The sequence below is a fragment of the Protobothrops mucrosquamatus genome, unplaced genomic scaffold, assembly GCF_001527695.2.
Source record: "Protobothrops mucrosquamatus isolate PMUCROS unplaced genomic scaffold, P.Mucros_1.0 scaffold56, whole genome shotgun sequence".
Taxonomy (NCBI): domain Eukaryota; kingdom Metazoa; phylum Chordata; class Lepidosauria; order Squamata; family Viperidae; genus Protobothrops; species Protobothrops mucrosquamatus.
Window position 1 is genome coordinate 304,722 of NW_015386436.1, and position 23,420 is coordinate 328,141.

At 40.5% G+C, this 23,420-nt stretch overlaps 1 protein-coding gene across 1 annotated transcript in view; it reads left to right on the forward strand.

Moving 5' to 3' along the window:
- The window catches only part of IQCH (IQ motif containing H), a 79,418-nt gene that overhangs the window by 22,095 nt on the left and 33,903 nt on the right, over positions 1 to 23,420 (forward strand). Inside the window, exons 9-13 of the mRNA XM_029283333.1 lie at positions 1,294 to 1,845; positions 3,605 to 3,671; positions 9,651 to 9,734; positions 13,312 to 13,487; positions 17,489 to 17,761. Coding sequence (XP_029139166.1) covers positions 1,294 to 1,845; positions 3,605 to 3,671; positions 9,651 to 9,734; positions 13,312 to 13,487; positions 17,489 to 17,761 — 1,152 coding nt within the window. The remainder of the gene's footprint in view (positions 1 to 1,293; positions 1,846 to 3,604; positions 3,672 to 9,650; positions 9,735 to 13,311; positions 13,488 to 17,488; positions 17,762 to 23,420) is intronic.

Here is a 23,420-nt window from a genome sequence, read left to right on the forward strand (position 1 = left end):
TCTCTTGCAATGTTGCAATCTCTTCTCCTCCTCTTCCTGGGCATCCTAAATCTAATTGAAACAGAACTAATCCCACATGCTGCTAGGATTACTCTAGAGAAGCCACCCATTCTGCCTTTCCAACCTTCTTTCTGGAGGGGAGAACAGTCAGGGAAAGGAGATATTTCCTGCAAAAATCATTGCTTTTTTATCTATCCCCACAGAGCAGAGAGAGTGGAGAGGAAGGGATCTCAAGAGAATAAGCTCTTTGCATTGCATGCCCATAGCTCCCAGTCCCAGGCTGCAGTGTGATCACATTGCTTTTGATAGCAACAGCACTTAGACTTATATATCCCTTCACAGTACTTTACAGCCTTCTCTAAGCTGTTTACATAGTCAGCATATTGCCCCCAACAGTCTGGCTTCTCATTTTACCAACCTCAGAAGGATGGAAGGCTGAGGCAACCTTGAGCCGGTCAGGATCGAACTCCTGGCAGTGAGCAGAGTTAGCCTGCAATACTGCATTCTAACCACTGTGCCAGCATGGCACTTGATATCACAGAGAACAGGGGATTGACTTATTCTCCAAAGCACCTGAAGGCATTATAAGATTGGTCCCTAAAGAGAGAGCCAGCCTAGAAGTAGGGAGAAATTTTCTTATACTGAGAACATTAATCGGTATAGCATAGCTTGCCTCCTGGAGTTGGGTGTGCTCCATTGCTGAAGGTTTTCAAGAATAGAGTGGACAGCAGTTTGAACCAGATGGTCTAAGGTCTTTTGCCTTGGGCAGGAGATAAGGCCCATCTTTCCTTCAGTGCCCCACCAAAATGAGCTACAGATAGTCTTCAACTTACAACTATTTCTTTAGTGACCGTTCAAAGTTAAAACGGCTCTGGAAAAAGTGTCTTATGATCATTTTTCAGACTTAACAACCATTGCAGCATCCCCATAGTCACAAGATCAAACTTCAGACGCTTGGAAACTGGCATGTATTTATGATCTGTTGCCGTGTCCCAGGGTCACGTGATCCCCTTTGGTGACCTGACAAGCAAAGTCAATGGGGAAGCCAGATTCACTTAACAACCGTGTGAATGACTCCACAACTGCAGTGATTCACTGATCAACTGTGGCAAGAAAGGTCGTAAAATGGGGCAAAATACACTTAACAACTTTCTCACTTAGCAACAGAAACATTGGACTCAATTGTGGTTGTAACTCGAGGACTACCTGTACCTGAGAAGACAGCCTATCTCCACTGCCCATTGGGGGGGGGGCTTTTCCATGTCAGTTTCTCTGCCTTCTCTCTCTCTTTAGACCCCGGAGACAATGCCGCCGGAGACATTCAAGAAGGTGGCTTTTGAGTTCGAAATCCCTGTTTGCAACGGTGTCATTGACTACGCAGCCTCCGACCTGGTTCAGTTCAAGCAGTACTGCTGTCTCCTCTGGGGAAGCGTCTTCTCCTTCCTGCAGCAAGTGGAGACTCTGACGAAGGACTATGCCGTTCCTTTGGCCATTGTCATGGGGAAGAAAGTGATGGACCTCATCCCAGATTTTGAGCTCAACCAGAGAGCAGCCCGGGAGGAAATCCTCTCGGTCTTAAAGAACATCTCCACTGTTCAGAAATTCCTAAAGCAGCCTGGCCGGAGATACAAAGGCCAAAATGGGACCGAAAAGGCAGCCACCAAGATCCAGGCAACATGGAGGTGCTACAGACTGAGAACTTCCTACATTGGATTCAGGCACCGGCAGTGGGCCTCGGGCATCATTGCCATTTCCTGGCTGATCCACGCCCACTTTCAGCGGGTCCGAAAGTCCCTGAAGGAATCGCGGCAGAGACACCTGGAGAACTTCCACCTCAGGACCAAGGTAGTTGCTTGGCCCCTTCATCTCAGCATCTGTGCCCAACGAATGCCATCAAATGTCCCCCCCCCATTTAACTCTCTTGTCCAAGCATATTTTACACTTCATTAAATGTGCAGCCTTTGCTGCCTGCAGTCTGCCTCCCCCCCCCCGAACAACCGCTGCTTTTGCTTTGCAGTGTGAAATTGGGAAAACAAAATCCCTCTGATTTGACTTGGGTCCTTCTCGTCAAAAAAGTATTCGGTAGGTGTGGAATAGACCACTTTTGATTGTATTTAGCAGCGCGCTTCTTAAGAGTTGCTTTTAGGAATAGCTTCTTTTTAGTTTTTCTGACTTCAGGTTCAAAAAGCACAACACAGAAGGAGGGGGGGGCGGTGAGACGGGGGGAGCACCTTAATAGCCAGACTGTTGTTTCTGGAAATAGTAACGGTCGGTGTACCTGTCAACTCTCCAGCTTCTGCCAATGCCAAGCCTTGGACATCATTACCCCTCGTCTCCTTCCCTGTCTCTGTCCTCTCCTTCCAATTTTACTCAATACCTGTACAGTACTATCATACCTTCAGTTTTACCTGTACATTATTTTTATTGTTCATGCCATTTATAGCCTGCTTTTCCCAGTCAGGTAATTAGAATAGAGCTGGAAGGGACCTTGGAGGTCTTCTAGTCCAGCCCCCCGCTCAAGCAGGAGAACCTATCACTTCTTCTCTATTAGTAAGAATTAGATCCAGTATAGCTTTACTTCTAGTTCCCTCCTCCACCTTTTGGATGACAAAGTTGTTAGCTAGGTTGGTTAGGAATCTGTTTGATCTCCCACTTGCTGCAGAGTTTGTCTCCCAGCTAATAACTGGGTAGTTGAAGTCTCCCATTACTATTGTGGTATGCTTCCTACATACGTTTGCTAACTGGTTGGCAAAGAGTCCATCTATTTCTTCTGATTGGTTGGGTGGCTTGTAGTCTACCCCTATGACAACGTCACTTTTTTTCCCTTTTATATACATTCTGGAGGGATTTTATCTTGGATCAAAGGGTCTAACAGAAGTTTTTAAAGGAAACTCCCAGGATGCTGTAAGTTGAGGTCCACACATCTTAAAAGTGGCTGAGGTTGAGCAACTCTGCCTGAGGGTTTTAAAGGCCAGCACTTCTAGCAATGTCCAGTAAGCCAGCTCTTCGCATCTGTGGAAATGTCAGGGTTCAAGGGCAGCTCCACCCAGAGCACACTGCGGTAGTCAAGACGGTGTAGTCAGGGCATGGATTCCGTGTTCCAGAGAGACCGTTTGGTGAGGCCCTGCCTCCTCCAGCAGCAAATGCGGCACCATCTTCCCGCCTCCTCTTCTCTGTGGTCCCTCCCCCCTTCTCTTCCTTTGCAACGCAATACCATGCACTTGATTTGTGGCCCACAAAAACAATCTCCCTCGCCTCTGTGGCAGTCACTACTTTGTCAGAAAGTACTTAAGTTTGCAGACAAGCTTTTAATTAGTGCTCACCATTTCATTTATGTTTGCTTTCTCTCTTTTTTTTCATTCATATTCTGTTAATTAAGTGATCAGCCTCTAATCTTCCCCTGCCAGTAGCTTCATGTAGCCATCTAATTAAATTAATTGGGGAAGATGTTTTAAGTATGTGATTAAATCAATTAATATAATTTATGCCTGGCTTAACTGTACAGTGGGAAAAAAAGAGGAGGGGGAACAGCTGAAGTTTGACTGGGTTGCATCCGCGGCAGGTCCCTCCTGTCACTGATCAATGCCTTTTCTTGATTTTTTAGCATCTGGCCGCCAACTGGAATCGCATCAGGAGCTCTAGGAGGACGATTATCCACATCCCATCGTTAGGTAGAAGGCTTTTGTCTCTGGGTCTATCAGCAACCCCTATTACACACCGCATTATGACTCCTTGATTGAGTTCAAGGAAGGCCTTGTTTTATTCAAATTGGTCTCGGCAGGAAAATGTTGTCGACATGATGAGAGTAATAACGGAGGGCCTTCACTTGAAACGGCGGCGTTTAATTTGGGGATTAAGCAAATAAAGTCATTATGTAGGGGCCGCTATTCAGCAGAGAGGTGATTTGCGGTAATTCGCTTCCCTCTGTATGAAATGAACTAAAAAGTTGTATTGTCTCCCCCTCCCACCCCCTTTTTCTTCCCTCTCTGCCGCCCTCCCCTTGGAACCCCCCCTCCCAGCCACCCAGACAGGGTTTCTGCTTGCCTTCCACAAGGAGGAGATGTGGGGTTTGCTGGCTTGGGTGCTGTTGCACCGCTAAGCCAGGATGCTGCTTGCACCCTGCTTTTAATCAAATGTGCAGTCAAAATGATAAGCCGCATTCTCTGAAATTATTTAGTTCTAATTACGAGCAGATGGGAGGGTTTATTTGCACCTTGGGCGCCTCAGCAAAAGGAAATGCCGTGGTGAACAAGAATAATTAAGAAGTTGAATAGTGGGGTGGATTTTTTTGTGTGTGTGCTTAAATAATCTGCAGCTCCATGTTAATTAGCACTCGGGTAATTATTTAATTACATTTATGAATTGGGGGGCTTAAGAGTCATTTCCCTGTACAGCAGTGGGGATTTCTTGATCCAAGATGTTTCTCAAAAGGATCTTTCTAGGAAATGGCTGAAAATGGGAACAGCGGCCCACTTTTTAAAATAAACGAGGCAACTTTCTTTTAATTGGGGGCAAATAGAAAATGTCTCTGTAGAAGGTATCCGAGCGGCCTTCCTTTTGATCCTCTGTGGCCATCACTGCAGCTGTGGAGTCGCTGAGCGGCTGATGGAAGGGGCGGCTCTGGGCATCCTCGCCCGAGCTGCCCTCACCTCCGAAGCCCTGCTCTTCTCCAGACCCCCCTTTAAAGTCTCAGGTGAAGCTTGCAGAATGCTGAGTCCAGGTTTATTATAGTCAAAGACCAGAGACCAGAGCAAGTTAAAAACACTCAAGAATATCCAGTTAAAAATTCTAAAATTAAATAATAAAAAAACAGATAAAATCACAATTAGGCATCCAAATTCTGTCAGTTGTACACGAGCAAAACGCAGCATGGTCTAACTATAATATGATACCAATCCTTAAACTGTGAGGCCCATACTCATTAAATACTAAAAGGCAAAGAGAGTCATAATTCAAAAGGGTTTGCTGCATTAATTGTGTAAAATAGCTATGATGGATCAATCACCTGTTTCAGACAAATCCCCAGGGCTGCTGCTGCTGCCCACAGTCTGAGCCACCTGTACTGAAGCTTGCAGGATGCACATCACAAAATTTCTCTTTCCTTTTTTTTTAAAACAACAACAACAACAACAACAACTTTCTGCTGCTTTTGATTGAAATGCAAGCAGCACATTAGAATATCCTTAGCTTCTTAAAAACAGAAATGTAGGCAAACACCTCAGCTATCCTTGGAGAAATCCTGTCTTGGATACAGTAAAAAGGCAGGGAGGCTTTTGAGGAAGTGAAATGGGTTAATGGTCTTGATATTATTTTTTTCTTTTCTATTATCAAATGTCACTGCAAAATATGTAAAAATATTAATCTCTTTTAAATAAATTATTGCTCTTTTTTGAAGACATTTTATACAGAAAATAAAAGACTAAAACTAAAACATGGAAATAAGGCAGCTGACTTCAAAGTGTCCTGAATCACAGTTCCTGGAAGAACAAACTATAGCCGGAATTTGTGGCTTTGGGCTGCTACTGTTACCCCATTTGAGATTCCTTGATTGATGCCACTAATAATGAAATCACATTTTTTTTACCTACAATGATATACATGCTTGTTAATGAACGTTTTCCCCTTTTAGTCAAACTTTTTTTTTTAATCTCCCCAAAGTGTACTTAAACATGTTTACAGAATGTTTTTCCAGTTGTCCTCTTAGGCCAATAGCCTCACCTGTGGGCCGAAGTTATACGTGGTGTGAGATGCTGTAGGGAGAGGTTAGAATTAGGCTTCCTGAAATCATCGAATTGTACTTAGGCTGTTGGCCGGGCCTTGGCGAGACCCAGGTTCACGTCTTCCCTCAACCACAGAAATTCCTCTCAGACCATCCTACCTCACAGGGTTGTAGTTGGCAAAAATGCCGTGTACTCCTGGAGAAAAGTTGGGATCTATATCTAACAAGCACAGAATTATTGTTTCCTATGTTGGATGTTATTTATTTCATTTTATTTATTTGATTTTTATCCAGCCTTTATTTCTTTATAAGTAACGCAAGGCAATTTTAAAGTACAAGCAGACCTCGACTTACGACTACATTTGAGCCCAAAATTTCTGTTGCTAAACAAGACATTTGTTAAGTGAATTTTGCCCCATTTTACAACCTTTCTTGCCACAGTTGTTAAGGGAATCACTGCAGTCGTTAAGTTAGTCACACAGTTGTTAAGTGAGTCTGGCTTCCCCACTGACTTTGCTTATCAGAAGGTTGAAAAGGGGGATCACGTGACTCCCCGGGACGCTGCAACCGTCATAAATAGGAATCAGTTGCCAAGCGTCTGAATTCTGATCACATGACCATTGAGATGCTCCAGCGGCCATAAGTGTGAAAAATGGTCATAGGTGACTTTTTCAATGCCATTGTAACTTCAAATGGTCACTAAATCAGCTGTTGTAACTACCTGCACAACGTGAGCTGGTTATGTTCTCAAATGCTTGAGCTCCAGGCACAAGAGCCGCTTGCCTTCCCTAGCAGATGGCGACACTTCTACTCTGTGCTTCCCCCAGGTAGACCAGGGGCTCTCCACCTTGGCAATTTAAGAGGGTTGCAGTTCAGTGGAAACACCCCCCCCCCACTGCTGGGGAATTCTGGGAGTTGAAGGCCGTTCCTCTTAAACTTGCCAAGGTTGAAAAACACTCAGTTATTTTTGCTTCGTTCTCTTCTGGAAAAGTAATTGGCATCATCTTAAGATGGAGACGTGAAGCTGGTTTAGAGACCAAAACTAAAATGCACAATATGGTTCCCTTCATTGCTCTACGTGCGCTTGCAGACATGACGGTTTGATGCTAGCTTTCTCTTAGAAGTGTGTGCATGCTTGTTGGCCTAATAGAAACTTTTTATATTCAAAAAATAAAGTTACCCTTGAATAAGTTCAGGGAGGTCCTCTGAGGTCCCTTCCAGCCCTGACATTCTATGTTTTATGCCTGTTTCCGGCCTGCCTTCTCTGTGCAGTTGGCCAGGCTGAGACGCTTGGGCTGTTGCCTTGAGATTGGTCCTTGATCCCCATTAAGCAGTAGACAGACTCGGTCGGGTAGATCTATAGAAGGGGAAGGTCCACCCTAGTGAAGGATACCCTGCTGTGATGGCATCCCAGGACCAGGGATTAGATTCCTTGTCAAGCTGCTAAGAACAGTCCTCCAGACTTGCTTTTCAAAGTAGTTAATTGTACAGGTGAGACTCAAAATAGACTTACATACCCATGTAGTATGGCTGTATTACTGTTAGCCTTCTCATCTTTTCTACTGTCTTCTCCTATTGGTATCCTATGTTTATATTATTTTGTTGTTGTTTGTATACACTGAGAGCTATTCTATTCTATCACTCTATTCTATATTCTATTCTATTCTAGTCTCTATTCTATCATTCTATTCTATTCTATTTTATTCTATTATTTTGTAATTTCATTGTATTCTGTTCTGTTCTATTCTCTACAGAGAGAGAGAGATTGTGGGAGATTTTACTTTTATGCAGGATCAACAAACTAACAATCAAGGATTAGGGTTAGGGTTAGAGTTAGGGTCAATCCCCCACTTTGCCTGTTTTGGGTCTTTTCGGCTTCTGCCCATCTCTGGAAGTGCCTGTTATGCTTTCTCTTTGCCTTGTTCTGTGGGTGAGTTGTCTTTTGCACCCTTCTGTCCCAATAATCTGTGCAAGACCATTTATGACAACTTAAAAACATTTATGTGAATAAATTCTATTGCTACATGGAGAATTTTTTCCCCCTCAATGAAATGTTTAGGAGCAGAATATCAGAAACTAGGACTTTAGCGGTTACATATTTTAAGGTATCCCAGTCTGCTTAAATGGATTGAATTTAGATTACTTTTTGATACCATTGTCTATGAGAGCTAAATGGAACTTCAGTCTTCAAAAGCATATATCCAATGATGAAATTAGATGTAGCTCATGGCAGTTGCCTTCAAAATCTCCTAGTAAGCCTTTTGAAGCATTTGTTTGTTTGGCAACTGCTGAAAACAAGCCATTATGCTAGCTAGAAAGGTAATTTGTTTTTCTATAATTAATTGTCAGTTGTCAGATTTTATTCTGTGACCTTCCCCAAAGCCAGAAACTGAATGGCACACCTAAAATGTCTCCTATTTGTTTGCCCAAAATGTGTACATTGGATACAACTTTTCCAGGTTTTTGGAGGAATTTGAGACCCATTTGCAAAAATTCAGAGACCTTAATATAGAATTCTGAGGACAAAGCATAATTTTAATCTTGTTAGCAAACCCTGCAATAACAGCAGCACATCAAACCTGCACTTATTAAGCAGCACTTGGTATCGATTTTCTGACAAACTGTCCTGTTGACAATTGATCTTTTTACTTTTCCTTTTAATACCAAGACCGTTTCTATGCAATTAGCTTAATTTCAAAATATTTTTAGATGGGATTATCCAAAAGTGTTAAATAGAAAGCATTTTATAGGAATCACGCAATCGCTTTGAAGTATTTATTTTATATCATACTCACACATTCCCAGAGAAACAGACTTGCCATCCAGCCAGCGATGTGCTTGCGAAAACCCTCAGCGCATTATATCGGAAAGGGCCCAGCAAAAACCCTGCTTGTATTGTGTAATCCAGATGTCACAGTAATTGCAAATTAAAATGCTTTAATGCGAAAGGGAGAGCAAGAGAGAGAATATGTGTGTGAAAATTCAATTAATTTTGTTTTAACAGAAAGTGTTCTAGTTTTAATTATTCTATCAGGAAAAGACAACCGAGGCTTTAAATGTAGATGATTTTAGTATTTGTGATTTTAATCGTCTTGGTTTTAGCCTTGGTTTTGTCTTGTGTTTGCCATGTTTATATACTGTAGGAGCTGTTTTGAGCACTGTGTGAATAGAAAGCTGGGCAAGGTAATTCAAATAAAAACAAAGACATTTGCTCTTTTTTATTTTAGTAAATATTGATGGGTATGCATCCTAAAATGTGGAATAAAGTTGCATGTCAATTTATTATAACAATCCTCATTAATAAACACTCAATTTATTTGAGTGTTGTCATACTATCATTTTAAGAACTAGCACTATTAATTGCTTTTCATTATGATGTTCCCTGGTTTTTACCCAATCTTGCTCTCAGAGAAATGATAGCAAACAAGATAGTTAAAATTCATTAAGGGAGAATGCTGTGTTTGAACCTGAGGAAGATGCTGTATTTCTCCTCTTTCTGATTATCATTATAGGGAGATGCAATTCTTGTTCCTAATTATTTAAAAGCCAGATTAGAATTCTAGTAATATGTTTTTAAAAAATCCTGTACTTTATCGGAAAGCGTGGCTGTGTATCTTATTCAGAATTAGTCTAGTATATTTTTTTTCCAAATTTCAATTATTCAGAACGTAGTGTAAGAACATTGCAGTGTTCTTTTTTTTAATAGATGAATTGGCCTTGTACTGCTTGAAAGTTGATCTCAGTAGTTCTTACCTTATGTCTCATTTTCAATTTTATTATTTTTTCTGAAATATTAAAGGTATACTGAATTCCCCTCCCCAGCAAAAAAGAAAGAAAAGAAAAAGAAAAAAAGAGCAATATCCCAAGACATTGAGGTTGAACCTTCTATGGATGCAATGTGTGTTAATCAGTTGGGATTTTTTTCTTTCAGGATACAAGCAGTCACTTCGAGAGGCAGATCCAGATTTTGCTGTTCATCAGGGATCACAGTTTGGAAGGCTGTGCGAGATCAGAGGTACATTTTCCTTCCAGCAGCTTTGCATCTGTTGTGCTTCCAAAGAAAAGGGGTGCAGTTCAATGGACTCACATTCCTGAGCCAACAGATTATGCCCTCATTGCCATTTTGAAGGCTTACCTACTAGCTCAGCTGCGACGGAGACATTTGGCTTCCGTTTACCAGGTTGCATGAACCCAGCTTATTGTATCCTAACCAGCACATCATAACTCTCCCAAAGGTGCTTTTTTTCCCCAAGAGGCAACTGGGCTTTCTTTGTTTTTCCTTGACAACATTTCACTTCTCATCCAAGAAGCTACTTCAGTTCTGACTGAATGGTGGAGAACTGAAGAAGCTCCTTGGATGAGAAGTGAAATGTCTTCAAGCAAAAACAAAGGAAATCCAGTTGCCTCTTGAAAAAAGCACCTTTGGAACAACCATGACCTGGATGCTTGGGAATCTCCATAGACACATCATAATTCAGCAAGCCAGGACTTTGCATAATGTACAAACCTAGTTAATGTCTGTCAATTCCTTTGCAAAAATTACTGGCAGCCTGAGGTGCCCAAAAGTGTATTAGTTTTAAGTGCTTTTCAATATCTATACCAGTTTTCTCAACTTTAACAACTTTATAAGAAGCCCTGATTTACACAAAGCCATTGGATGTCATTATCAAATAATGTGGCCCTGGGTGCTGTGCTGTCCCGGTAACTCACACACACACATAGCTGTGGTTTAGCGGGTATATTAATATTCCTTTGCAATTCCTTCACAAAAACCCAGAACTGTCCCAATTAAGTCCAGCCACAAGCAGACCAATGCTAGTCCACAGACCAATGGACAGTGAATCCACAAGGCACTTGAAAGTTTCCCAATCAAAAACCCACCAGGCAAAATTAAATCACAATACAAGAGGGATCACGAGGCAAGAAAAGTCCAGAGTCAGGGCACTGCAAGGCAAGAATCCCATTTTGTAAACTTTTCTATTTAGTTACGAAGAGACTGGTCAGCCCTTTGTCCAGAATGGTATAGGTTCTCATGTTTGAGCAAAGGGTTGGACTAGAAGACCTCCAAGGTTCACATGGAACTTGGAAAGAAGCATAAAGGGAGGTGTGAGATTGTGATTGCAAAGGTGCTGTATTGTCCAGAATCGAGCAAGCTTCCCAGGAAGGGGAAGGGTAGTCGATCTGCGTCCCTCTAAAGCAGGGCTGGGGGACTGTGGCCCTTTTATGACTTGTGGACTTCAATTCTCAGAATTCTGTGAATTGAAGTCTACAAGTCATACAGGAGCCTTCGTTCCCCACTCCTGCTGTAAAGGGGATCAACGTAAAACTGGAAAAGTTCCCTTTTGGGGTTTTTCCCCTTCACTCCTTTAACAGAAGAGCAAAAAATACTAATTTGTCAGTGGCCAACATTGCTGGGTACCCAGAATGACACACTCTACATGATTCATGTATATTTCAGCATCATTATTATTTCATCAATGCCACTTGCACAAAAATGTGTCCTCAAAATTTATGGGAGCCTAAAATAATAACTTAATTGCCTTTATATATTATGAAGGCACTGATGTGGTTTTGTCCTCAGTGCAACTCTTTTATATTGTAGTGTTTATTTAAGGGACGATTCGTTACTTCTGAATGAGTTAGAAAGTTATAGGCAGCCTAGAATCACACATGGCAAGTAGGCAGCTGCTGAAAGGACAGTTTCAGATATGAGGTCTTTATGATGTCTGTAACGTGTGATTCTCGAGGGAGCATCCTAGAAAATACTTTTTTGTGTGACCGTTACTTTTGCTGTGTCCCACAGAATGAACTTAATGGTATATTATCTGAAGGATAATTGCAAAGCATTAACTCTGATATCCCCAGCATTGTAATTTTAATGGTTTTATATAAAGCAATGCCACCTTGGATGCTCTTTACACTTCTGTCCAAAGAAAGCTTGCAATACGATTTAGTATGTCGAAGAAAGCAGAGGAAGGGGAAAATGTGGAAAGCACAACAAACTAAGCCAGTGTTTCTAAACCGTTGCAGCTTGAAGATGCTGGCTGGGGAATTCTGGGAGTTGAAGTCCATACCTCTTCAAGCTGCCAAGGTTGAGAAACACTGAACTAAGCCAAGCAAAGAAGGAAGTATTCTTTTTAGTGTCCAGAATAATTTGGTACCATCAGCAAACTCCCAATTCCCACTATGGATCACTTGTTCGTGGTCAAGTTAAATAGACCCTCTAGCGAGACATCATTTTCCTTTGAATAGGAGAGCTGTCATTCATATTTTCTCTTTACTTTAGCAAGCTCCTAATACAAAAAAGGGGGGACATGATTGTTACAATTGCTGAATAGTCTTTGGTAAGGGATTCTATCAAAACACGGGAGGTGTGGGTTCATATCCCACTTCTGACACTTCCCTTCTTTTAGAAGAGGGGGCCAACCTATCCTCCAAAGGGCCTGAAGGCAGCACAAGAAGCAGTGGATGAAAACTCATCAAGGAGAGAAGCAACCTGGAACTCAGGAGAAATTTCCTGACAGTGAAAACAATCAGTGGAACAGGTTGCTTCCAGAAGCTGTGAATGCTCCATCCCTGGATGCTTTTAAGAAGAGACGGGACAGCCATTTGCCTGGAATGGTCTAGGGTCTCCTGCTTGAGCAGGGGGTTGGACTGGAAGACCTCCAAGGTCCCTTCCAACTCTTTTATTCTATTATTCTATTAAACACTACCAGATCATACCCGTGCTTGATTTCCCTTTGCAACAGCCTTGGCGATTCTTCATCGGTTTGTCCTATACATTTTGAATACTATTTTTATAACCCTTTTCAATAATGCATCATAAACAAAGATTTCTAACTTATCAGAATCATATTCCCCCTGCTTTTTCTTTGTTTTAAAAAATAGTGTCACGTTGGCCATTCAGCAGGGGATTATTGGGTTAGAATGGGAACCTGGTGATTTTGGGAGCCTTCTTTGGTCCCCACCCTGCCAGAAGTAGGTGGAGTGCGCTAGATCAGGGGTCCCCAACCCCCGGGCCATGGCATGCCAGCAACAGGGCCGCACAAACAAGTGAAACTCCATCCACGGAATGCAGGTAGCACACAAAACCAGGCCCCCCTCTGGTTTGTGGAAAAACCTCTCTCCACAGAACTGGTCCCTGGTGCCCAAAAGGTTGGGGGCCAGTATTTTTCAACCTCAGCAACTTTAAGAAGGGTGGACTTCAACTCCCAGAATTCCCCAGCTAGAGTAGGGGAATTCTGGGAGTTGCAGTTCTTAAAAGTTGCTGATATTGAGATAGAGTCTGTTGAATTTCATTTTCCAAACCACACACACTTCCTGTCAAACTACAAAGTCAGTCATTTAGCTGTGTTACCTGAGATTTTGTGCTAGCATTTTGTAGATTTCATTTTGAAAGCCAGTTGTTCTACAAGTTGTTTGCCTTTAGTAAACAGGATGAAACTGAGGCACAACAATGGAGTAGGTAAAAGGAACAAAAAGTTAAAACATCTACTTTCTCTCTCAGGATAGCCAATGGGAAACCTGAAGCAATGTTACCTTTTTTTCTCAACAATTATCAATGTGTTGTGTTTTTTTCCCTCCTGTTAAAGATCCAAATGTGGACGTCATCTATATTTGCCCCTTAGAATTAAGTGAAGAGTTGCTGCGCTATTACAATAAATTCCTGGGTCTGCAGCCAGCCGTTCGGTCTGGGAACCCCGAGGACATTGCTGACCTACGGGACAGGTTCAAAATCCTCACCCCTGAAGCCATCAACAGTTTTCCTGTGAGTTTGTATCTTCTAATTACTATAGCTGGGGGGAATGCCGTAAAATTAAATTGGAAATTTTATAACTTGCAACGCTCTAGTACCCATCAGTGAAATATTATTGCAAGTGTTAAGAGCTGCACAGATTAAGTGACTAGTTAAAGAGTGTTAAAAATAAAACTCCAGTTGAGTTTTTCAGGCTGAAAGCTGAGCTCAGCTAAGGCCTTCACTGCTGATTCCTGCCCAATGCCTGGCCCTTTTTAAAAAGATGGACCTCAGAGGTTGACAACCTCACGGAAAGCAAATTGCACAAAATACTGCTCACATATCCTGTGGCTGAAGTGTGCAGATAGTTCCTATTCTCCGTTGTATATTCTTATACATACATGCACACACACACACACACACACACACACACAAATAAATGTAACTGAGTACACACACAGACACACACAGTGTATATGTTTATGTATGTGTGTGTGTACAATATATAATAGAAAATGTATAGAATATTTTTATATATTCTTATATAAAAATATTCTATATATTTTCTATTATATATTGTCCTACTCTCAGGTACAAATAGTTGCACACGATAGTAGGACAAGAAGTAGTGGATGGAAGCTCATTAAAGAAAGATCCAATCTGGAGCTAAAGAGAAATTTCCTGACGGTGAGAACAATTAATCAGTGGAACAACTTGCCTCCAGATGTTGTGGGTGCTCCATCACTGGAGGTTTTCAAAACTAGGCTGGACAACCTCCAGTCTCCTGCTTGAGTAGAGGTTGGAGTAGAAGACCTCCAAGATCCCTTCCAGCCCTATGATTCTATAAGACTTACTTTATTTATTTATTTAGCNAGGCACGTTGTCATGGGCAGCCTTGCACAATATGTTTAACAGTTTGCATATCAGCACCACAGTGGCGACCAGGGGAATCTTTCCATCCCCGCTGATACAGGGCAGAGGCGGCACCTCTTCCAGTAACAGGTCAAGACCAGGTGTTTTGGCAGAGGGGTCACCAAGGGTCAGGCCACAAGAAGGCCCCCTGGACCCTTCCGCTCTCCAGGTGCTCTAAGGCTTAAACTGGTGGAGGTTAAATTAATGGCTGTTTTCCATTTTCCATGCCTTTTCCATGGCCTTACATGGGTTTTCAGTCTATAAAACATGTCAAAACAACATAAGTTCAGAATTCTTCTGTGGTTTATGCTCCTTCACCCTCTCTGTTGTTTTTATTATTGTAGCAAAATCCAATTTATGACTTTTCTTTCCGTGCCCTTGAATTAGTTTCTGTTTTTAATTGAGAGGTGCTGGATTAGTAGTAGTTTTGAACCCTCTAGACAGATTTGATTCCCTTGCTTGTCAGTCCCCCTCTCTCAGCCTAACCCACCTCATAGGTTATTGTTGTGGGAAAACTAGAAGGAAGGAGTATTAGACATGTTCACTCCCTTGAGTTATTTATAAAAATAAGTAAGGTAAGATAAAAAATAAATAAATAACAATACATCCTCTCTAAAGGAAGGGTTCTCTGGTCCTCAAGAGTTTTGATCCGGCTGCAATGCAATAAATGTGGGTCCCATAAACTCTGTTGAAGTTGGTGATCTTGGCTATATCCCAAGAGCTGCTTATTTATTTCTGTGCATGAAATATAAAACCTTTTAACTGCAAGAAGAGTTCTGGGTCATTATTAGAACTATAAAATTATGATGCTGTTCTCTACGAGAACTCTGTTTGTGTTGTACTATCACAACAGGCATATCTACCAGGTCTTAAATTTTGTGCTGTTACAAGCTTGTTTGTATAGTTTAGCCAATTCATTGTTTTACAATGTTTAAAGACGTTGTTAAATACATGGCTTAGTGCAGCCTTCCAGAAGCTGTGATACAAGCCCCTCTTTGACCAGAAAAGGGGGGAAATTGTGGCTCAGAACATCTGGAGCATAGGTTTGGAGAAAAGAAATTAGGTTTGATCCATTGATCAATATAGTTTATTAGCTTTGTGTTGCCCATTTGTGCTGTGTATTATGTAAGCAGCTTCACTAACGTAAGTTTATTACTGACCATTAGAAATGAAAATAAACATAGGACAGTATGCAGGTATGCCTGGGGCATAAAGAATGTATTTTCAGTAACATGGATGAGCAGATGATGAATTCTTTATCAAAGAAAGCTAAACCCTTGTATTAAAGTTAAAACTGCAAATGTTATGAGAAAGGGGCATTAATAGCCATGTACAGATAGTCCTTGACTTACAACAGTTCATTTAGTGACCATTCAAAGTTACAGCGACACTGAAAGAAGTGACATGATAGTTTTTCACACTTATGACTGTTGCAGCATCCTCTTGGTCATGTGGTTTATATTCAGATGCTCGACAACTGCTTCATATTTATGACGGTAGCCATGTCTTGGGGTCATGTGATCCCCTTTTGCAACCTTTTGACAAGCAAAGTCAAAGCCAGGTTCACTTAACAACAGTGTTACTAACTTAACATCTGATTCACTTAACTTAATGATTCACTTAACAATTGTGGCAAGAAAGGTCGTAAAATGGGGCAAACCTCACTTAGTGACCATCTCGCTTAGCAACAGAAATTCTGGGCTCAATTATGGTGATAAGTCAAGGACTACCTGTGTGTAAACATAACATCAGAGTTTGGTCAGCATAAAATGCAACATCTGAGCTTTGAAAACAAAATGAGCTCAGATTTCTTGGAAGATATCTCTGTTTCTGTATTTGTTTGTTTGTTTGTTTGTTTGTTTATTTACTTGCAACCTGCCTCGCTGTGGGGCTACTCTAGGTGGCTCACATTTGCAGAGGAGTTCCCGAGCTTCCTCGGTGATTCTTTGGCACTAGGGGGATTTTCAGAAGTACCTTTGGAAAGGCATCGGGGAGAGGGGGGCGCTCTGCTCTTTTGGATCCCATGCAGATATTTTTTTTTAGCATATGATGATGTTAAGCTTGTTCTAATCTATCACTAAAATTAATGGGGGCTGACTTATAGTGGCTTTACAGGCAATGTGATGCTATGCAATGCCATACAATACAATACAACAACACAACGCAAGTCTCCAGAAGAATATGCCCTAAATATTACCAATTGGTTAGGTACAGGGCCTGTCTTACTTGTTTATGCTCTTGCCAGATCCCTCCACAGGTTTATGGTTTTTTATCCGGTTCTACGTATCTTTTGTTTGTTCCTCCCCTATTTTAGGCACACTTTATAGCAGGACATTTTACAGATTATAAAGACAAAATAGGCTTGCTACTGAGAGTATCATTAAGAGAGAGTTTCAGGCAATCACAGATCCCTGATGAATATTCCAGCACAATTTATGTTTGCAAACAACCAGTTGTCTCACAATCTATATGTTGTGAAGATACACTGAAAATACAATTTGTGACACATTCCAAACGTTTGGTTTGTAATTTTTTTAAACAACCCTTTTTGACCCAAATGACTGTTGCAGAAAGGGTTTGTAGCTAATTAAACTATTTATCCTGTGGAATAGAATATGGCACCTAAAAGGTGTTTTGTAAATGAAATCATTTACTGAAAGAGCCATTTAAAGTGCTGATCTGTATGGACTGAAATACAAACTCGGCCGGCTTGGGGTGCATTCTTCTTCTTCTTCTTTCTTCTTTTTTTGGTATTGATTTTTCCCCCTGATGTGGTAGAATCAAACGGTGCCAGAAGTGTTGAGATGAATCACTGTTATCCAAGGGCTGCAAGCTTCTCTTCCGAGTGACAGAAGGAGAATTCCGCATGGATCAAATAAATACAGATGTGTAGTAATTAGTTTTATTCCCAGCGAGCCCATTTCCGACACACTAAAGATGTGAGTGATTATGGAACCTCACCCCAACAGCTTTTATCAATTTAAACTGCTACGCTACAGGATAGGTCATAACCCAGCCTGCTATTAATAATGTATTTATTGCGCTCAACATTATAAATTAGCTTGGTGGAAGGAAGAGAAAGTGCACTTCTTAACGAGACTAATGTCCTCCTCCTCCTCCAGAACCGCCCCATGTCCCTGGCTACCTTCATGAAATACAGCCCTAGGACCATTAAAAGGGTCAAAAACCTGATCCAAGGCAAGGAAGCCTATATTGTGGGAGGTCTTCTGAACCAAGATGACCTGGAAGTGGCCGACGTGCTAGACATGCCCATTCTGGGCTCTGACCCGGAAGTGGCTCATCTCTACAGCACCAAGTCCGGAAACAAAAGAGTCTTTGATGCTGCAGGGGTTCCGGTGCCTCCCGGGCAGCAGGACGTCTACAGCAGGCAGCAGGTAAGATTGGCCACTGGCTGGGCAAGTCGGGGAAATCTGAGCGGAGACTATGCTTTCCCTTCCATTCTTACTTGGCTAGAGCTCAGCTTATGCTGCCCAGGTACCAGAGGGCTGAGGTCCATAACTGACTCAGCCCTGGAACTCAGATCCTGAATGGTCTTACAGTACATGGTGATGACCTGGTGATGACCTTGGGAGACGGGAGAAGAGATGCTGCCTGTGGAACAGTCAGGTAAGAGGAGATGTCGCTCTCAGCTGTATAATGGGCAGAGAAAAGGGTTCAGAAGGGACCCTCCTAATTTGGGGACTGTAAAAGAGAACATTTGTACTTTCAGAGTTGCACGATTCTGCAAGATCCAATCTGAGTCTGTCCCTGGGACCAGAGGTTTAGTCTTCTGAACATTTGGACTCGTGCTGGAGCCCATCCTCAGGGAATGAATGTGACCCAGATTGGATCCTGCAACATTATCTGGGAACACGTATATTTACCTTTATTCGTTTCACAATTCGGTTAATGTAGAGTATATGCTTTGAATTAAAGTCTGGAGGGGAAAGTGGAAGGCATTTCCAGTTCTAAATTGACCAAATTTCAGGAATGATATGGACAATCTTATTAAAGAAGATGGAGTGGAATGCTATGGGATGTAGGTTCTGTTGGTGAAATCAAAGCTAAAAATAGTTCATGTACCTTATTGACTGTATAGAAATTAAGAGTCTTCTACAGCATTAAACAGAATTGCTAAATAATTGCAAGGGAGCAAGATATAAATGTAGGGTCCTTGATGCTCTGTGAGCATGGTGAGTTTCTTGCAGACGTTTCATTACCAAACTAGGTAACATCATCAGTGCTGATCGTGTTACCTAGTTTGGTAATGAAATGTCTGCAAGAAAACTACCAGGCTCAGAGAGCACCGTGGACCTCCCAATTCAACCCTGAGCTATACATGTTCTTTTCTATCAATATAAACGTAGTGAGACTTCAAATGACTCATTGCAGTTGAATCATATAGAGACCCTATGTATGAGTTTTCCTTGGCCAGCATTCAGCACGGCTTTGTTCTAGGTACGCTTCCAGCTTCTGCTGATGTCACACAAAAAACATTGGCTCCCAAAGTTACAGCAGTTATGCATGGAAAAGATGGATGTCTGCAGGACATAAGATTTGGTGTATACAGTTCTCTGCATATTGCTTCCATTTGGGCCAGATCCTATCTGTGGGAGCCAAACTGGATTCTCTCCTGCAGACATTCAGGCTGAATGTACAGATGCTTGCTGGGAAGCATCATTAGAGCATCACTGGCACTTATCCCAAGTGAGCCTTCCAGAATAAAAACACCTGAATGGGTCTCCTTCCTGCCTCAAATCATTGCTTTTTAATGTGCAGTTCTTCTTGCTAGTTTCCAGGGCTTGAAGCATTCTGGACCATCAGTAGCAGTCATGAACAATTATGTTAATACTTATTTATAACATTAGCCTTTCCAGTTTTAAATGAACGATGTTTTCAGACAAATCCTCTACCTGCTTGTGTTCCAGGAAAACCTAAAGATATTAGAGGTCGAGGTAATTGTCTGAAAAAAGTCTCAAAAAGCCAATCCTGGGCTGTATTGGAAAGCCCCCTGTAATGTCTGGTTTCTCACCCGTCCTGGCTTTGTGATGAGTTTAAAAGATGGCTGTTTACTCAGTGCCAAAGACAATAGCTCCAGTGGCAGTGAGTATTGTATGAGGTCAAATACCTTCATCAGATCTATGAGTTTCCAGGGGATCATTTATCCCTTGACCTACAACCACAATTGAGCCCAAAATTTCCGTTGCTAAGTGAGACAGTTAAGTGAATTTTGCCCCATTTTATGCCCTTTCTTGCCACAGCTGTTAAATGAATCACTACAGTTGTTAAGTTAGTAATGGGGTTAAGTGAATCTGGCTTCCCCATTGACTTTCCTTGTCAGAAAGGTGCAAAGGGGAATCACATGACTCCGGGACATGGCAACCGTCATAAATATGAGTCAGTTTGATTTCGCCCCGCTGAGGACCCTAAAAAGGGTCCAAAGTTGCCCTGAAGAGGCGATGGAGAAGGAGGGGACCCTCGTTGATCGCGGGAAGGCAGTGGCCCTTCCGTTTGATCCGAGGAAGCCCTCCAAACCAGCGGGGGAAAGACTGGCTACATTCGTGTGGCCAGTCAGAAGCTGCTGACAACCAAAGAAACATGGATGGAACTGAGTGAGACCCTATCCTCTCTTTATGACTTTAAGACTTTTTCCTGGAAAAACCACCCAAAGCAAAGAATCCTCCCTGATGAGAGAGGGAAGGGGAATTCTCACCCCATTCCCTCAGGAAAAGAAAAGTGGCGAATTAATTGCTTGGGAGAAAATAGAGAAAATTACAAGATTAATTTGGAAGCAATACACATATATAACTTTGAAATTTGGGGACTAAAAGTGCTTTTGAGATTTTTTTTTTTAAAAAAAAGACTTTAAAAGCTTGTAATATAAGTTTGGATGTAAAAAGCTGGAAGACGGCGTCACCGACATCTAGTGGCGAGCTACAGCACTACAATTTATTATGCCCTAAAGGAAACTTGGATGGAAGTCCAGACTCAGATAAGACTCTTACTGTTTTCAGGAACTTTTTTTTTTAAACATTTTTTTTTTAACATAATCACCTTAATATTTGGTAAACAGCGTGTTGTCTGGGTTTATATTTACAAACAATCAATAACAATTTGGTTTCTATCATTCCATAATCCACATAGTAGCTTTCCTTGATTTTCTTTTCTTCCAATAATATTCTCATTTATCAACCTTAAATTAGTATATTTCTTAGTATTTTAATAGATAACAATTGAATATAAACACTTTTCTAGTATGTCTACAAGTAACAATCACATCAATGTGAAGCATCTTTTCTAATTAATCATCTTAATCACCTTGTCATAGATCCTGTTTTTAAAATTCTTATTTAAATTTATTTTCCCCACAATGTTCGAAAACATTTTACCTGTTAAGATTTTCTTAGAGTTAATTACACTTAAGTATTTAAGTCTTTTTCCTCATACAAGCCATCCCAACAATTTTACATTTCTCATATCTTAAAACAAAAACAAAAAAAGAGAAGAAGGAAATAGTATACTACTTGAAAAACATGTCCCTCTTAAGCTAAAATACATTTATGTCCAAAAATGTTTCTATTCTTTTTAACCATATTCAAACAAATATTTAATCTTTAAGTATTCCATCTAATAGATCCACAGCTAATCTTTTAAAACTATTCAGGAACTTTCACTTTCGAAGACTGCAACTGGGAAAAGGGGGGAAAAACCCAACCTCTTGGGCTGCTTATCTGTGGCAGAGACAATAAACTATTTTGAAACTGGCCTGCCTGGACCATGAATATAAATACTAACTGACTTTTAGAGCTGTGTCATGGAGCTATTTCCCTATAGAAGAAACATGCATTATTGATTGAGATGATGGAATACTTTGGACTATAAACCTTTGATTGATGAACAATTTTTAATTGCTCTTCTCTGGACAGAAAGAATGTGTTTTTCATTGGACAGAAAAATTTGAAAAATTCGAACTTTACTTATATTTGCCGAGGGGAGACTTAAGGACAGACTGATAGGCTGGCTGGATAATTAGGAATTCAAATGACAATTGACTGAAACTTTTTAAATCCCTAAATAGATTGGACTATAAAGACTACATACAAAAACAAAATAGATGTTCCATACTTAGCTTCAAATGGTAAAAAATCATCCCTAACTTCTGTCCCCAGAGTCCCTAGCTTGACATACCAACAAGAAAATGTTGATGAATTTCAGAAAGAAATTCTTCCTATGTTAAAATCAATACAAGAGACGATTGCCTTAGCTCATGATGAGACTAAAAATAACACAAAGGAGATAAAAGAACAATTCTTTAATCTAAATCTACAAACTCAGAAAATGACTACAAAGAAGGAACTAGCAACCCAGAAAATAGAAGGAAAATCAGAGGAAGCAGATCCAAAGATGGAGGACCTAAAGAAAGGAACTAACAGACAGACTCAGACAAATGAAGAATTAGAAGACGTAGCGATAATATCAGAAATGGAAAAGATATCTTACCTGTCAAGATCTCAGAACACACTTGAGGATAAGAAAGAAGAGCTGATTGAATGGAAGATAGAGCTGTTAGGAGAATTGTGGGAAATTGGAGAAGGAGGGAAGCTGTTTAATGAATATCAATAGGCTGAGCGTCCTTCCAAAAATACTTTAATCAAATTGTCTTTCTTATTCCAAATAATATACACAAAAATAGAGGAAGAATTACTTGTTGATTCAAATGCATTGACTTGGAAAGTTAGTTGGCAAAGGAAGAAAACTAGAGTAAGACTGAAGAAAATAGAGGTTTTGACCCATTAGATGGGATATTATACTATACTATACATACTAATCAGATGTTTGAACATGGCTGAGAATAGATAATTGTTAGAACTATTATTATAACTAGAAAGATAGGATTTATAACTAGAATATTATATTTTGGCACGAGAAGGGAAATATGAAAATGCTAAGAAGGTTTGAATAAGGGAAGCTTTTGGTTACCCAAAAATAACTTATTATGAAAAATTATAAGTGATGGAGACATTTTGAACACTGATGGAAAATTAAAAGTAAAAAAAAGCGGGGAAAAACAGGATATTAATTCAACAAATGGATATTAAGTGCAATGCAATTAAGATATATTTTTGTTAGAAAATATATTTTAAACTGACATTATTGATATTATTAGGCAAATGTAACAAAGATGTTGATATTCAATTGTATATGTATTAACAATAAGAATTGTATATGTGGGAAAATGTGTACTACCAGAAGGAGAGAGGAAGAGAGGAAGCACTGCATGGTGTAATATTGGACCTAGATTGAAGAAGTTAATATGTACCACTGAATTACTAATGGACCCAGGACAACTTGTTTATTACTTATGACTGTAAAACTAGAAAATTAATAAAATATTTATTTAAAAAGTTATACTTTCCATCTCTTTAACAAGGAGTATTTTTCTATCTAGTAAAAAAAAATTGAATAGAAGTACATTTCAAATAGTCAATATTATTTGACTGTTTGAAATTACTGTTTGAAATTTACTATTTCAATATTTCAAATACTTTTTATAATACATCATGCATATTATAAAAAAGATGTATAATATGTCACTATTATAAAAAAGAGTCTCTGGAAAGAGTGCAGAAAAGAGCAACAAAGATGATTAGGGGGCTGGAGGCTAAACATACGAAGAACAGTTGTAGGAACTGAGTACGTATATTCTAGTGAAAAGAAGGACTAGGGGTGACATGATAGCAGTGTTCCAATATTTGAGGGGCTGCCACAAAAAAGAGGGGTCAACCTATTCTCCAGAGCACCTGAGGGCAGCACAAGAAGCAACAGATGGAAACTTATCAAGGAGAGAATCAACTTTAGAACTAAAGAGAAACTTCCTGACAGTGAAAACAAATGGAACAGAAGTTGCCTTCAGAAATTGTGGGTGCTTCATCACTGGAGGCTTTTAAGAAGAGACTGGACAACCATTTATCTGCAATGGTATAGGTCTAGGATCTCCTGCTTAAGCAAGGGGTTGGACTAGAAGACCTCCAAAGTTCCTTCCAACTCTGTTAT